General features: G+C 45.1%; 2 protein-coding genes across 5 annotated transcripts in view; one reads left to right on the plus strand and one right to left on the minus strand.

Moving 5' to 3' along the window:
- The window catches only part of Znf382 (zinc finger protein 382), a 58,647-nt gene that overhangs the window by 3,186 nt on the left and 38,866 nt on the right, over positions 1 to 16,595 (minus strand).
- Positions 6,513 to 14,300, plus strand: LOC114639033 (zinc finger protein OZF). 4 transcript variants are annotated; one of them, XR_003713950.1, is made up of 3 exons: positions 6,513 to 6,598; positions 11,633 to 11,681; positions 12,253 to 12,267. XR_003713950.1 is itself a non-coding variant. In XM_028787704.1 (2 exons), exon 2 carries the CDS (start codon positions 12,369 to 12,371, stop codon positions 13,245 to 13,247), a length of 879 nt encoding a protein of 292 aa, XP_028643537.1. In that variant the 5' UTR covers positions 6,513 to 6,598; positions 11,633 to 12,368; the 3' UTR covers positions 13,248 to 14,300. The 4 variants fall into 4 exon arrangements, 3 of the variants coding, with proteins under 3 accessions (XP_028643537.1, XP_028643538.1, XP_028643539.1); XM_028787704.1 differs by having other exon boundaries at positions 11,633 to 14,300; XM_028787705.1 differs by having other exon boundaries at positions 6,552 to 6,591; positions 11,633 to 14,300.

Here is a 16,595-nt window from a genome sequence, read left to right on the forward strand (position 1 = left end):
GTTTGAGGCCAGCCTGCTCTACATAGTGAGTTTGAGGCCAGCCTGCTTTACATAGTGAGTTCGAGGCCAGCCTGCTCTACATAGTGAATTCAAGGTCAGCCAGGGATATAGAGAGAGACCCTATCTCAAAGCAGACAAACAAATCCAAAATAATAAGATAAAATAAAATTTAAACTCTGGGGCTGGTAGGAGGGCTGAACAGGGTAAAGCACCTGCCAAGCCTGACGACCTGTTTGGTCCCCAGGATCCACACGGTGCACAGAGAGAACCAAATCCTGAAAGATGTCCTCTGACCACAAGACACAGTCAGTAGTGTGTTTATACCGTCACGTCCATCACCAAGGAATCCAAACAACACTCATTATTATTCATGTTAACTGCGTGTACGCAAGGCTTGTGATGGACCTTCATCTTAAGACGGAGAGATGGCTCAGCACACTTCCACTGCTTTGGTCCCAGGGTGTCCTGTTTCCTAGGTGGCCCCGGGTGCTCTAGGCCTTACCTAGTGAGACCAGGTGACTGAAGTTCTCCAGTGTCACATTTCTGAACAAGTCCCTCTGGGTAGGCTCCATGCACTTCCACTCTTCCTCAGAGAGTTCTACAGTCACATCCTCGAAGGTCACTGTTCCCTGAAACAATACGCTTACACATTATTAGTGAATTGATTTTTTTTTCTTTAATTTTTGAGACACGGTCTCACTATGTAGCCAGGGCTGTATTGGGGCTCACTCTGTAGACCAGGCTGGACTTGAACTCACAGAGCTCTGCCTGACCCTCTCTTTGAGCTCTGGGATTAAAGGTGTGCACAACCATGTCTGATTGATTCTCTTCCTTCCTTCCTTCCTTCCTTCCTTCCTTCCTTCCTTCCTTCCTACCTCTCTCTCTCTCTCTCTCTCTCTCTCTCTCTCTCTCTCTCTCTTTCTTTCCTGAGAATTTTCTAAATATGTAAAAGTAGCGGGCTGGAGAGATACCTCAGTAGTTAAGGGTACTTGTTGATCTTCCAAAAGACCCAAGTTTCGTTCCCAGCACCCCTATTGGTAGTCCACAACCACCTGTAACTCCAACTCCAGGGGATCAGATGCCCTCTTCTGACCTTCAAAAGCCCCTGTCTGTCTATCTATCTATCTATCTATACACATACACACATACACACACACACAATCTTGTAAAGTGCTTGCAAGTACATAGTGGTTGGGCAGTGGCAGTACACGCCTTTGATCCCAACACTTGGGAGGCAGAGGCAGGTGGATCTCTGTGAGTTTGAGGGCAGCCTGGTCTATGGAGTGACTTCCAGGACAGCCAGGAAAAACATATCGTGAAAAACAAAACAAGAAAACAAGTAGTGTAATAACACCAGTGATCTAGCACTCTGCTGGTATAGTCATGAGATTAATCTTGTTTGTGTATGTTCTTTCCCATTGTCTTTCTTTTTTGGGTGCTGGGAACCGAAGCCAGTACCTCACACATGCTAGGTGAGCTCTACTATGCTAGCCCGCTCTTCCACCCATTCAGGAAAACGTCTTTAAGACGTGGAGATGAAGAAAGGCACTATGGGATGTGGGAAGCTATAGCTTTCAGTCTGCACCACAGAGTACATGATCAAAGATCCATCAATATCCTCTTCTGAGGAGCGGGACTCTCCTGTTTCTCATACAGACTGGAAAATAAATAACCTAGCTGTGCAGGGTCTCATAAATGATTGCAACCGTGACCGGGTGTGCTGGTGTACGCCTGTTATCCTCGTAGCTGGCAGAGTGGGGTAAGCAGAAGGTCAAGAGTTCAAAGTCATCTCTGGCTACATACACAGCTGGCTTTGCAAGCAGCCTAAGCTACACATCTTAAAACAACCCTTCCCCCAGAAAAGGTATCAAAGGCTGCACGCAAAGGAAAAGCAGTCTCTCCACTTGTAAGGATATTTAGATGGCACATTTGTGTAACAAATATATTTGTGTTTAGTTTTTCATACCATATGCCTGTGATCGACATGTGGAGTTTTGTTTGTTTGTTTGGTTTGGTTTCTGTGCGGGGAGGGAGGGGCGTTTCAAGACAGGGTTTCCCTGTGTATCCCTGGCTGTCCTGGAACTCTACAGACTAGGCTAGCTTCGATTGAACTCAGAAATCTGCCTGCCTTTGCCTTCCAAGTGCTAGGATCAAAGGCGTGCGCCATGACAACCAGCTCATGGGAGACATGATTTTGTATGTGTGACAGACATGTTCTGTATGCAGTTTCTGACGGCATGAAATATGGTTTTTAGTTTATGTGTACGGCTGTTTTGCGTGCATATCTATGCACCATGTGCATGCTTGATACCTGTGGAAGTCAGAACAGGTCTTGTGATGCCCTGGAATTGCAGTAGATGGTTGTGAGCCAACATGTGGGTGTGGGAAATGAATCTAGATCCTCTGGAAGTGCAACCAGTGTTCTCAAGCATGGAGCCATCTCTCCAGCCCCATGAAATAGGTTTCTTTGTTTTCTCTTCTCTTCTCTTCTCTTCTCTTCTCTTCTCTTCTCTTCTCTTCTCTTCTCTTCTCTTCTCTTCTCCTCTTCTCTTCTCCTCTTCTCTTCTTTCTTTCCTTCTTTCTTTCTTTCTTTCTTCCTTTCTTTCTTCCTTTCTTTCTTTCTTTCTTTTTTTTTTAAGAGGGAGTAACATAAATCAGTATAGGAAAGTCACTGGAAAAGACAATCTCCTCTTCAGTCCCATTAATGGTTTTGAGAAAGTTAGCTATCATCTTTTTCAAGAGAAGGTACTGGTCTCCTCCGCTCCTCTGTGAGCACACGGTATATGATGCCTCTTAGAGGAGGGAGCTACCGAGGGCGGTGGGCCCCATCACTTGTTCCCTCAGAGCAGGCATTTTGGCATAAAGAACACAGGTGTTCACATGTTCTCAACAATTAGAAGGAATTACAGGGCTCAGCAGGTAAGGGCACTTGCTGCAAAATCTGATGACCTGAGTTTGACCCTGAGATCCACATGATGTCAGGAGAGAACTGACTCCTGGTCCCGACCTCCACACTGTACAGCAGCTTGGATACCACACCACTAACCAACCAACCTACCCTTTAGTCCCAGCACTTGGGAGGCAGAGGCAAGTGGATCTGAGTTCCAGGACAGTCTGGTCTACAGAGGGAGTTCCAGGACAGCAGTCTCTATACACAGAAACCCAGACTCAAAAAAGCCAAAACAAACAAACAAACACATAAATAAAATGAACTTTCGACCTACCTGAAGGGCCATGGCGTTCAGGACAACCTGACCCACTCTGATTTCTCTTTCTGGATAAATGAAGAGTCCTGAAAAAGGAGAATGCAGAAGAGTAAAGCCCCCAATACACTGAGTGGCATGTTCAGTCCTAGAACTTTTAGGGCTGAGGCCTGGGTAACATGACAAGAATCTTGGGCTCCGTACCCCCCAATGGAAAGTAAATAAAAGAACAAGAGATACAGGTGAAAATGGCTCCAGACAGAGTGTATTTAAATCACTGGAATAAGAAATGATCTTCAGTAAAAGAGGGAACACTAGGGCTGTATTACAGAGGCTCACAGATAGCTACACACACACACACACACACACACAGAGACACAGAGAGAAAGAGAGAGACAGAGAGAGAGAGAGAGAGAGAGAGAGACCTTTCAGTTTGAAGTCAGCCCGGACTACAGAGCGAGTTCCAGGATAGCCAAGGCTATACACAAAGAAACCCTGAATGGTGGTTTGAATATGTTTGACCCAGGGAGTAGCACTTGTTCTTTGGTAGAGTGGCCTTGTTCGAGTAGGTGTGGCCTTGTTGGTGTAGGTGTGTCACTATGGGCTTGGGCTTTAAGACCCCCACCTTAGCTGCCTGGAAGTCAGTCTTCTCCTAGACGAAGATATAGAACTCTCAGCTCCTCCTGCACCATGCCTGCCTGGATGCTGCCATGTTCCTGCCTTAATGATAATGGACGGAACCTCTGAACCTGTAAGCCAGCCCAATTAAATGCTGTCCTTATAATAACTGCCTTGGTCATGTGTCTGTTCACAGCAATAAAATCCTAAGAGATCCTGTCTTAAAAAACCCTCTCTACTCCCTACCCCCCCCCAAAAAAAAAGGTTTCAGGGAAAGGAGAATAAAACCCAAGGCATTGTGAATTTGGCTTTTTATGGTCAATAGCTAACCACTGAGCTATAGTCTCAGCTCAGCACCACCTTCTTAGAAAGGGGTTAGAAGAAAGGAATCAAGAGTGACCAGGGCACTTTTGGATAGCTGACTTTTTATCCTACTGTACAGAGAATGGAGGTCAGAGAAGGCTGGGCATTCAGTCCAAGTTCAGTGCCTCCTTGTAAAACTGAGGTTGCTGCTGTCCAGGGCCAGAATCTGCCATTCACAGCATCAGCTGGGTCCAGAACAGTAGCCATAGAGACATCACATTGACACACTTGGCTGCTGCAAGATACGTCACACGGATACATCCACTCATCTACTCGTCACAGCTGGCCTTGAACTCAGAAATCCGCCTGCCTCTGCCTCCCAAGTGCTGGGATTAAAGGCATGCGCCACCGCAGCCCGGCCTAGATATAACTTTTTTATATTTACTGATTTTTTTTAAAGATTTGTTTATTTATGCATATGAGTCCTCTATGTATACCTGCATGCCAGAAGAGGGAATCGGGTCCCATTACAGATGGTTGTGAACCACCATGTGGTTGCTGGGATTTGAACTCAGGACCTCTGGAAGGGCAGTCAGTTCTCTTAACCACTGAGCCATCTCTCCAGCCTAGAAATATTTACCTTTGTGTGCGTGCACATATTCAGGTGTGTGTGTGCAATGCCATTTATGTGGAGGGCAGAGTAGAGTCTTGGGTGTTGGTTCAAGCCTTCTACCTTGTGTTCTGATCACTGTTACACACTCTGGGCTAGTTTATCTGAGAGCTTTTGGAGACCCTTGTCTCTGAATCCTGTAAGAGCTTGGATTACAGGAGAATTACAAACACAATACAACAACTGACTTGTGCCACAAGAATTTTACCCACGTAGGCATCTCTCCGAGAACACCCTTTACTTTCTTTCTTTCTTTCTTTTCTTTTTTTTTTTTTTTTCCGAGACAGGGTGTTTGTTTGCTTGTTTGTTTTTCGAGACAGGGTTTCTCTGTGTAGCCCTGGCTGGTCCTGGAACTCACTCTGTAGACCAGGCTGGCCTCGAACTCAGAAATCCTCCTGCCTCTGCCTCCCAAGTGCTGGGATTATAGGCGTGTGCCACCAGCGCCCGGTGAGACAGGGTTTTGTAATAGATCTCATGCTGCCTTTGATTTTGAGATCCTCTTGCCTCAGAAGCCCAAATGCTGGGATTACAGGGCTATATACCAGTGATTAGCTTCATTCACCCACTCTTGAGATGCACAAAGACACAGACACAGTTACATACCTCCACACACCCCAGTCAGTTTGCTTGGGTCCTCTCTACACAGTCACAATCACACATGGTGGCACGCAGAAGGCACAGTAAGTACTCTGCACCATCCACAGCCGTAACTGAACGTTCACTTGGGAGCCAGTCACGCAGTAGCAAGATGAGTCCACACCTGCATACATACGGCATTACACACTGTCCCAAAGTCCTTTCTCCTCCCTCCCTCTTCTCTTCATGAACACAAGGATACCCACGCAGTACCGATGCAGAGCCATGGACACGGAACACTGCGCACAGTACTACACAACGTCACTTAATCCAGAGATACAAACACAGCCACAGTTAAAACTATATCCATACTCCCCAGGAATAAAGGCTACTGAGCACATAACGCAATACAGGACCACGGGATACCACGTCCACAATCTGGGATCCAAGATCCCAGAACACATAACAACACATGTTTGCGCAGCAGCAATCAAATATACACCTTGGAGACAGGTGATTACAACAGCACACTTCTAAGCACTCACAACCGGTCATCACTACAATCAAAACCACACTTAGAATCCTGCAGCCCAATCTTGCTCCCGTGGACACAGCCCCAAAGTTCAGGACACGCCTGGTCCCCGCCTAGGACTCCCCAGGCCATTTACCTTCGGTGTCCGTAGAAGGCGCGCGCGTCCGAGTCGGCCAAAGCTGGTGAGTTCACCAAGCTGGGAGCAATGTCAGGTCGCTATCCACTCTGGGAAACGTAGTCCAGAGCCACATTAGCCACGGACAAAGATGGTGTCCTCTCACCTTGGAGTCTGGGCTCAGTGTATTTTTGAGACGCCGCCCGTGAAGTATCAAAGGGGAGGTCCCCATTCCAAACATTCCACCAGGCATGAGCTTATTCGGGTCCAAGTGACAACAATCTACTCTAAGAAACCCCAAATCACAAGAAGAGGCGGTCAGGTTTGCGTGTGGGAGACGGATGAGCGATCCGCTCGCTATGCCTTGTGGGAAGTGTAGTCCAAAGTCGGAAAAGCAGTATTGCTCATAGTAGACAACAGCCTGGCTGGGCTTCAGTGAACAAGCCCCGAGGTGTCGCGGAGACTTCTGGGAGTGCTCGTTCACTCCCGGAGTGCGCAGACGCAGGGGCAGCGAGTGGACATTTTGGTCTTTGTCCGCGGGTCAGCACGGTCGTCTGGTCCACGTGGCGCCGAAGTAGGAGGTGGGATCTGGGCGTCCTGGGTCGGTGGGGCAGGGGAGGTTGGAGGGCAGTGTTTCCGATCTTTGGTGGTGCGGCGCGGGGGTCAGGGAGGGTGCTGAAGAGCATTGGGCCTTGGGGAGAGCCGAAGGTGGGGGCCTCTAAGGAACGGTTGAGCGTTTGAGACCCAATTTGACTGCAAAGTTTGACCCACTATTTAGAATTATTGAGTGGATGTAGCGCTGGGTGTAGGATTGTGGGTGGCTATGCTTTATGAAGCAATGGGGAGACCCATGTTGAAGTATCACGTCTGCGCGGTGGTTCCCGAGTCGAAAGTGCTGATCATTATAACGGGGCCATCTTCCCGAAAAACATCCGTTTTATTTGAAAGGTGGAAAGAAACTAAGGGGTAAATAATTCTAAAGCTGTATTTATTGATGATGGGTTTTATACGCCAGGCAGTTGGATTTTGTGATATGTGCAGTAAGCCTTAATAAACATGTTTAGATTTTAAAAGACGACCTTTGTATTAAAACGCGGTTGTTTATGAATGGAGGTAGGATACAGATTACTCTGACATGCTTAGTTATAAGACATTTGGTTCGGAATTGTCTCGGGGGTGCCCGCCTTAGATTCCATTTCTGATTTTTGAGGTACTTTAATAGAGCTGTTATGCAAATTCGGGTTTCATTTTGAAGATCATTTCACTGAAAACCCAGGATTAGGGAGTCTAATTTAGATTTAGGTTAGGCACAGTTCCTCGTTTAAAATAATTTTATTTACATTAATTTGTGTGGGCATGCTTGCCACAACGCACATAAGGAGGTGTTTGGAATCGGTTCTGTCTTCCACAGTGTGGGTTTTGGGGCCGAATTCAGGTTGTAAGCCTTGAATGCAAGCGCCTTTGCACCCCGAGGCATTGCTCTTGCCCATGTTCCTCTATTTTTGAAGAAAACTTAGTGATTGCTGTGCTAGATCATAGATGTCATAACTCCTTCATGAGTACAGCAATGTGGAACGACTTCTCCCTGCATCTTGCAGTCATTAAAGACATCGCCAGCTTTGGCTTTTCTTTTAGTGGTAAAAGTTAAGCAATTGAGTACCTAGTTAAGATTTGCAAGTCAGTAGAAGTCAGTAGCCTTCAAATTTATGAATAGCTAAGGCAGAGGCAGTTGGATCTCGGAGTTTCAGGACACCGGTAACTACACAGAGAAACCCTGTCTTGAAAAACAAAACCAAAACATGCAAGAAAGTCCCCGAAGAAAAGCAGGTAGAATGTGAGGGTTTGCTGTTAGCAGTTTTTTTCGGTAGTGCTGTGTATTGACTCTCCACTGAGCCTTATCCTTAGCCCACAGTTCCGGAAATGAATGCTACAAATGTATCCATGTTTGAGAGAAACAATACAGGCACAAGTTTACTTATGACTGCAAAGTTTAGCCTAGAAAAGTATTAGAAACACTTCCTGCTCGTCCATTAGAGGATGGTTCAGTTGACCTATGATAATAAGCTTACCCAGTAAAATACACGGTTGTGCAAAAGAATGACAGAGCTTTATATAGACGCTGGAAGGACTCAGACTTATTAGAGCAAGGTTCAGAACATAGTCTCTTGTCAGGAATAAGGTAACTATCTTTCTATTTCTATTGGGGAAAAAGCCTCAAGAGATATATACACTTTTCAAAATAACTGTTACTGTGGGAGTGGAGATAGATACTAGAACGGTTAGGCCAAAGGCAAGTAGCTGCATTTACTTCATAACTTATACATTCGAGAGTAGTATATGTTCTAAAGTCAGTTTCTTAAACATTTATGTTTGTGCCTGTGTAAGTTTGGGCACTAGCGGTGTCTTGAAACCTCAAAACCCTCCCCTAGTGACACACCTCCTCCAACAAGACCACACCTCCTAATTCTTCTGGCATAGTTCTGCCAGCAGGGGACCAGTTATTCATGAAATACATGAGCCCATGGAGCGATTCTCATTCCACCAGCTCCAGGATACTTTAGTCAGCTGGCCTGGCTGTGTTTTGGACTATTCCATTACACTTAGCTACTGAATGTGGATTCAGTCAGCTTACCATATTTTCACTTGCACTAATTTACCCCTTTTTGAGATCAGCTGACTGTCACCCTGGTTACCCTGTATAGCTTACCTTTGCAGACAGACTGGCCTTGAACGTGTTGCAATCCTTCCACCTCTGCCTCCTGGGTACTTAGATTACAGGTTTGTGCCACCATGCTCAACAGTGTATAGTCTTTGCCCTGTTTCCTGTGCTGTTTTCCTAAAAGGAAGTATAACATGTTCACTTTGTCAGCTCACACAGGTGTAGAAGCAAGCGCCACAGTCACCTGAGCACCCCGAGCAGTTCCTGAATGGTTTAGGAACCGAGACTCAGATGGGTTCAACTTAGAAAATATTCTGCTATTTTTGAGATTGTATTTTAATTACATTTCTCCCTTCCCTTCCCTTTCCTTTCCTTGATTTATCTGAACATGTGTGCTCTCTTGAGCATATGCTCGTGCATATGGCACTCAGGACAACTTGAACGAGCTGGCTCTCTTTCCACTATGTGGGTAGAAAGATTAAGTTGGAGTTTATTAAAATTTTAGGGACAAGGTATTCTTTAGCACAGGCTGTGTTTGAACTGGCTATGTAGTAGCTGGGGCTGATCTGTCTCTACCTCCAGAGCTGTAGGATTACAGGTGTGTGCCACCACAACCAATTTCTCTGGTGCTAGGGATGGAACCCATGACTTCCTGTATTCTAGGCAAGCAGTCTTCTAGCTGAGGACATATCCTCATCCTCAAAATACTTTTAACACGAACTAAAAAAAGGTAAGGGTTAAGAGGGACGAGGGCACCCAGGAAAGAAGGCTCATCCCATAGCGGGTGTGCGGGCTTGTCAAAGAAGAGTGGCACTTTATTGTCTCTGCAGGAGTCACATAGACCATTTTGGTAGATTTGGAGCTATTGTCCTCAAAGGGGTTGCTAAGGAACTTCACAGGGTGTTTATTGAGGTGCACCTGATGGGACTACAGTCAATAAAAGTACCTCAAAGGGCTACAGTAACTTAGGATAGCTTCTCTGTAAACAAGTTAACAGTCCAATTTAAGATTCCCAGAAAATGGGAGGTGAGCGAGTCCCTACCCAAGGTTATATACATTCAAGCCTTAAGGTTGGCTCATTGTTATTAGTATGGAAACTACCCGGGTACTGGATAGCTGGTTCATTTCAGTGAAGTGCCTACCATGCCAGCGTGAGGGCCTTAATTCAGATCTCCAGCATTCACATAATAATCCAGGCATGCTGGCACACTCAGGCTGTTCCTGCCTTAGACCATGAGTAACTAGGATTATAGGCTTAGCTTCTTTCTCTTTCTTTTTCCATATAAATTTTAGGATTGACTTGTCTAGTTCTGGGGGAGGGATAATACCCCCCCAATTTTTCTATTGAGAGTTTATTAAATTTATAAAATAATTTAGAGGAAAGCAGCATTTTTATAATGTTAGACTCTCCTATCCATGAACCTATGCTTTGTTCAGGTGGCATTTGGAGTCCTAAGTGCTTACATTAAAAGAAACCCCAACATTGTGAGTGCAAGGTGTATAGGTGGGTGCCCAGGGGCCATGTATGAAGGTCAGAAGACAACTCTGTAAGACCCGGTCTCTCCTTACCTGTGTATGTGGGGTCTAGATCCTGACCTCAGGGTGTCAGGTTTGCCGTCTAAGCAGCCCTTGCATGTTTTCACAGAGATCTTATTCTGTTACTATTGTTATTCCTTCTGACTACTGCAGTGAATGTAGTGATAGTTATTAGAATATATAAGGCTTTTTAGTATTTTATTAACTTTTTTCTTAGCATAGATTACTATGTTGTTTATATTAAATAATATTGAGATGGGGACACCCTTGTGTTTATTTGTTTTTTTTTTTGTTGTTGTTTTTTTTTTTGGTTTTGGTTTTTCGAGGCAGGGTTTCTCTGTATAGCCCTGGCTGTCCTGGAACTCACTCTGTAGACCAGGCTGCCCTCGAACTCAGAAATCTGCCTGTCTCTGCCTCCCAAGTGCTGGGATTAAAGGCGTGCACCACCACTGCCCGGCTAATTCTCCTTTTCCTAAAGCCCTTCCATTTCCTCTCCCCTGTTCCCTTTCAGATTCATGGCCTCTTCTATGTGTATGCATGTGCTCAGTTCACTTAGTGTCATGGTATATACATGATTTCAGAGATGACTGATTGGATTTGGATAACCAATGAGAGGGTTTTTCCTCCGGAGAAGCCTGTTCTTTCTCTTCTCAGCATTCCTTAGTTGCCGGCAGTTCTGTGTTTAGGTGTAAGCCCTGATGAGATGTCTCCCTTTGATGTTGTCGTTTCTATTGGTGTTGGACCTGCTCAGGTCCTGTTTAGGCAGCCCTGTTGTTGAGTATCGGAGGCAGTCCCTGTCAGTTCTAGAAGACACAGTCTCCTCTGGCTCTTACTGTCTTTCCACCCCCTCTTCCATGACGTTCCCGAAACCTTAGGTGCAAGCATTGTGTCTGTGAGGCTGGCATCCCAGTCAGTTGTGCTCTGCATTTTGACCAGTTGTGGTTTCTGTGATGGTCTCCATCTGATGAGGGGTGAGAGCACAATTAACTGTGGCTAAAGGTACATATCTAGAGTGTAGTTAGGAACTGGGCTCGTTTAATAAGGTGGCAGTGGTAGGGATCCTCTTAGATGCATAACCTTACTAGCCCCAGGTAAGTAAACCAGGTAATTGGCCAGGTTTCCAGTGCTGGATATTATTTCCCTCCCGCTGAGTACAATTAGAAAAACTGTTGGTTACCACCAAGATGTGAGTGCCTCTATTGCACCCTCAGGGGGAGCTTGCCATGTTGGCTGTTATGGTTCATGGGTGTCACACTGGTTGCTTCCCTCTTTTGGAAACTTGCACAACACGTTCTAGTACTATGAAAGCTAGTCCTCAGGCAACGGGGAATATTTAAGTAATATTAACTGGTAGAATTTGTTGAGTGCTTACCATATAGCAGCTGTGTTCCTTTAAGTGGTTCTTTGTGATCTCTCGTAGAAGCAGCTGAGGAGTGATAAGCACATCGAAGGACACCAACATCTGGGAGGTCAGTTGAATCGCCAAGGAGAGTAGTGAACACAAGAACTGGAATCCTCCTGTGCTCACAGACTTCATTTCTTTTCTTTCATAACAGACTTCAATTTTTAAAAGGCAAACATTTTCAAAGCTTAAAGCTTTGAGCTTGAAATGTAATTTAGATTTAAACAGAAAGTCCCATGGGAACAAATCGTCTGCTTTATACAGTTTGGCAATCCTCTGCCGTAGTCACTCCTGGTGAGAATGTCTTGTCAGTAGAGTGCAGTGTGGAAATGCCTGCAGTTTGTTAGTGGAGAGCGCAGACCAGAGGAAAAGCCTCTGAGTTTCCTGAAGGCGGGAAGCATTTACTTAAGTGTCCTGTCTCCCTGAACAGAGGAGTCATGCTGAGAGGAAGCCCTGGGTCTCTAAGCAGTACTGAAAAGCCATTAGCCAGATGACAGTTCTCTCAGCATTGCTGGAGGAAAACAAGTGAACTTTGCAAAAACAACATTGACTCTTAGTAAAACTTACCCTGGGAAGAAAGGTTTGTTGTGATAAAGTTCTTTTAGACTTTCTCCCTTTCTCTTCATTTGAATGAGCAGGAGACACAGAAAGAAGGCTTAGAACTGTAAGAAATGTGGACACATCCTCAGTCAAGAGCAAACCCTCATTCCTCGTATTGGAGATAAGCACTGTGGATGTGATAGCGTCTATTCCGATGTCACACGTCAGTCAGCAGAGGAGTTTAAGTGGGGGAAGCCCCTTTGCCTGTAAGGTATGTGGGAAACTCTTTAGCCACAAATCGAATCTTACAGAGCACGAGCATTTTCATAATAGAGAAAAGCCATTTGAATGTAACGAGTGTGGGAAAGCCTTTAGCCAGAAACAGTATGTCATTAAGCATCAGAACACTCACACCGGAGAGAAGTTATTCGAGTGTAACGATTGTGGAAAATCCTTTAGCCAGAAGGAAAACTTGCTTACCCATCAGAAAATTCACACCGGAGAGAAACCTTTTGAGTGCAAAGATTGTGGGAAAGCTTTCATCCAGAAGTCAAACCTCATCAGACATCAGAGAACTCACACAGGAGAGAAGCCCTTCATTTGTAAGGAGTGTGGGAAAACCTTTAGTGGCAAATCAAATCTTACTGAGCACGAGAAAATTCATATTGGCGAGAAACCCTTCAAGTGTAATGAGTGTGGGACAGCTTTTGGCCAGAAAAAGTACCTGATAAAGCATCAAAACATTCACACTGGAGAGAAGCCGTATGAGTGCAATGAATGTGGGAAAGCCTTCTCTCAGCGAACATCACTTATTGTGCATGTGAGAATTCATTCAGGTGATAAGCCTTACGAGTGCAATGTCTGTGGGAAAGCCTTCTCTCAGAGCTCGTCTCTAACCGTGCATGTGAGGAGCCATACAGGAGAGAAACCCTATGGCTGCAATGAATGTGGGAAGGCCTTTTCTCAGTTCTCAACCCTGGCCCTGCATCTGAGAATACACACAGGTAAAAAGCCTTACCAGTGTAGTGAGTGCGGAAAGGCTTTCAGCCAGAAGTCCCATCACATTAGACACCAAAAAATCCATACTCATTAAATGCTCTGGATAGTTTCAATATGGAGAAGTGTTCATTAGGAATTTACACCTCGCTGGGCAATGGTGACACACACCTTTAGTCCCAGCACTTGGGAGGCAGAGGCAGGTGGATTTCTGAGTTCGAGGCCAGCCTGGTCTACAGAGTGAGTTCCAGGACAGCCAGGACTACACAGAGAGACCTTGTCTCGAAGAAAAAAAAAAAAAAAGAAAAGAAAAAAAAAAGGAATTTACACCTCAGTGCATCATTTGGTGATTCTGAGGCTAAGCACCGTAAATCAGCCAAACATTTAACATAAGATGTTGTGAACACCGGAGAATTCATACTGAAGGGAAAGAAGTGTGTAGGATTAAAAGCTTGCACTCAATGAATGCATCGGAACAGAAAAGCAGTGCTGAACTGTGAACACAGTCGTCTACCATCGAGAACCGCAAACAGGCCTGTTACAGCCGTCAGCATCGATCTGCGGTTCATCACTAGTCTAGTTAGCGAGGACAGTAATTATAGAAGGATAACTGTACGTTTACCAGATTTCAATATGAAAATAACTGCTTCAGCTGAACACCAAGATGATGTGTGGAGGTCAATTGTCCTCTGAGGAGGAGACCTGCACACCACAAAGTATAAACGATAGTGACAGTAAAATGCATGGATACCGAAAGCAGAAGTACAGAAATGCTATACATTATACAAGTTTGACTCTGGGAGTGGGAAAACATTCCATGTAACATTTGAAAACACTTAGAAATTCTCATGAGTATTTATGCTCAGGAGGTGAGGCACCAGGAAATTTACCATGACTTAATTTAGAATAGCCAAATATAGAACTGAACTGCCTGTTGGGAACGGAACGAGACAGTTATGCACCAGGTGTGTGCATAGCTGGAGGGACTCTGGAAGAAGTGGGGAGACTTAGTTTACAGGACTCGTACAGTACAGTGACTTTCAAGTTAAAATTTCCTTCTTGAAACTCAGCATATTACGGTATAAATACACAGGTATGTAAATGTTCAACATCCATCAGAAGGATGTAGACAAACTCCTGAGAGTGAGGAAGGGACGCGGTGGGAGGGAGGGAGGGAGGGAGGGCTTCAGCTTTGATAGACGCGTTCGTTCTCTTAAAGACTGCAAGCAAATATATGAAGATACTGGCTAATTTTCAGTTGTGTTATATGGATATCATGTCTTATTTTTTGTACTTTTCTGTATTTTTCAAGATAAGAATGGAGGTAATGGTGGGAACTCCGCACCTGCAGAGATGGATGTTATAGTTGATTCATTCCCAGACACTAAGCTTTTATAGAGATGTTTGTAAAACTTTAACATAACAATGAGTGGATGGACTTGGCACTCTATGTAATGAAATTATCTATTTTATTAAAATTTAAAATGACAGCATATTCTTAAATCTTCCAACTTTTTGTTGCATATAGTCTCATTTTTACATTTCTAATATTTTGCAAGATTGTTTAAGCACAGGAACTTTAAAGAACTTAATATTTAGTTGTATGGGGATCAGTTGACATGCAGTGTTTCGTTCTTTACAGATGCTGTTTCTTTCTCCAAGGCGGGCCTTCCTGAAGATGTTTTAAATTACTATTTGATTTTAGTGTAACTTGGTCAAGCATAGTAAATTGTGTGTATGGGTGGGCACACGGACGAAGCCAGAGCACAGCCTCATGTGGTGGTGCTTGAGCTCTGTCCACATGTCACCAGCCTGGAACTGAGCTTGACAACAGCAAGCCCAGGGGTCTGCCTGTCTGACTCCTCAGCAAGGCTGGGGCTACACTTGCATAGCAACATACCCAGATTTCCCCCCTTCCTCCGCCCCCACCCCCGCCCCGCAAGGCAAGTACTTTATTGACGGTTCCCAGTTCTTGGAGCTTCTTACATTTTGTGGTGGGTGTCAGGTGTCGGGGGTGGGGTGGGGGGGTTGTGGAATTCAGTTCTCCACCTCCGCCTCCACGTGAGTGTAGCACTGTGGCAGATCCTTGCCCAGCACACACGAGGTCTTGGGTGGATCTGACCTTATGGTCAGGACGACTTGCATAGATTAGTTTATTTCACCGTGTGACATCCTAGGCATTCAAGCTAAGCCATCAGGCTGGGGGCAAATGCCTTTACCTGCTTAGCTACCTCACCTGTCCAGTTTCCAAATAATTTTATCAACAAAACTAAGAATCCAAAAGAAATCATTTTCCCTCGTAAGAATTTTGAAATTCTCTTCTGAGGTTAAGCTAAAACTAGAGGCTGGGAAGAAATCTTGAATGGGTGTGTTTACAGAAAAGGTGGTCCACTTTATGGAAGAAGCAGGAGTCTCCAGTGTTAATGTGGCCGGGGATTTATTGTTTGCCAAGATGCTTAGAAACTAAGAGGACAAAATGTGTAATCATCCCTGTATGATTACAGTATTGAAGAGCTGAAAAAGGTGTGTTGAAGGCCAGCCTGGTCTACATAGCAAGTTCCAGGATAGCCAGTGCTACTTAGACTCAGAAGAGAAGAAGGTGAGTGCTCAGTGTCCTCTGTATCTGACAATATGCCGTTTGTGCTGAAGTTCATATCTGGAGCCTCGATCCAAAGGCTTAGTTAAATTTTAACGTAAATCTTAAGCAGTGCTTGACTGCATATTACACGGTAGATGTTCCGTAAATGTTTCCTGCTAGTCATAGTGTGAACTCGAGATGGGAAGGCTCTGGCCTAGCTAAGAGCTCTTGAAGAGGACCCAAGTCAGGCTACTTAGAACACTAATGAAAGATGAATTTTAAAAATCTTCGAGAAGGCCCAAAAGGTCTGAGCTGCTCACCCCACCACAACTTGGGAAAAGAAACAACAGTAAAAGCCGGGCAGTGGTGGCGCATGCCTTTAATCCCAGCACTTGGGAGGCAGAGGCAGGTGGATTTCTGAGTTCGAGGCCAGCCTGGTCTACAGAGTGAGTTCCAGGACAGCCAGGGCTACACAGAGAAACCCTGTCTCGAAAACAAACAAACCAACAAAAAAAGAAAACGGTAAAACAGGAAAGCGTGAAACACTGCATGTCAGGTGGTCACCATGGGCCAGATGCTCATGCAAGCTTCAGTGCCCTCCTCTGGGGTCTCCACTCAAGCTGTGTATGTCCACACACAGACAGACATCATTTTCTTTTTTTTTTTTTAAAGCTTTATTTAGTTTATGAATGTGAGTACACAGTTGCTGTGATCAGACACACCAGAAGAGGGCATCAGATCCCATTACAGATGGTTGTGAGCCACCATGTGGTTGCTGGGAATTGAACTCAGGACCTCTGGAAGAGCAGTCGGTGCTCTTAACCACTGAGCCATCTCTCCAGCCCGACAGACATCATTTTCAAAAGT

The sequence above is a fragment of the Grammomys surdaster genome, unplaced genomic scaffold, assembly GCF_004785775.1.
Source record: "Grammomys surdaster isolate TR1022 unplaced genomic scaffold, NIH_TR_1.0 125671, whole genome shotgun sequence".
In the NCBI taxonomy this organism is placed as follows: Eukaryota; Metazoa; Chordata; class Mammalia; order Rodentia; family Muridae; genus Grammomys; species Grammomys surdaster.

Excerpts from the sequence above, each read along its gene's own strand:
- LOC114639033 (XM_028787704.1), top strand. The coding sequence starts at position 12,369 with ATGTCACACGTCAGTCAGCAGAGGAGTTTAAGTGGGGGAAGCCCCTTT.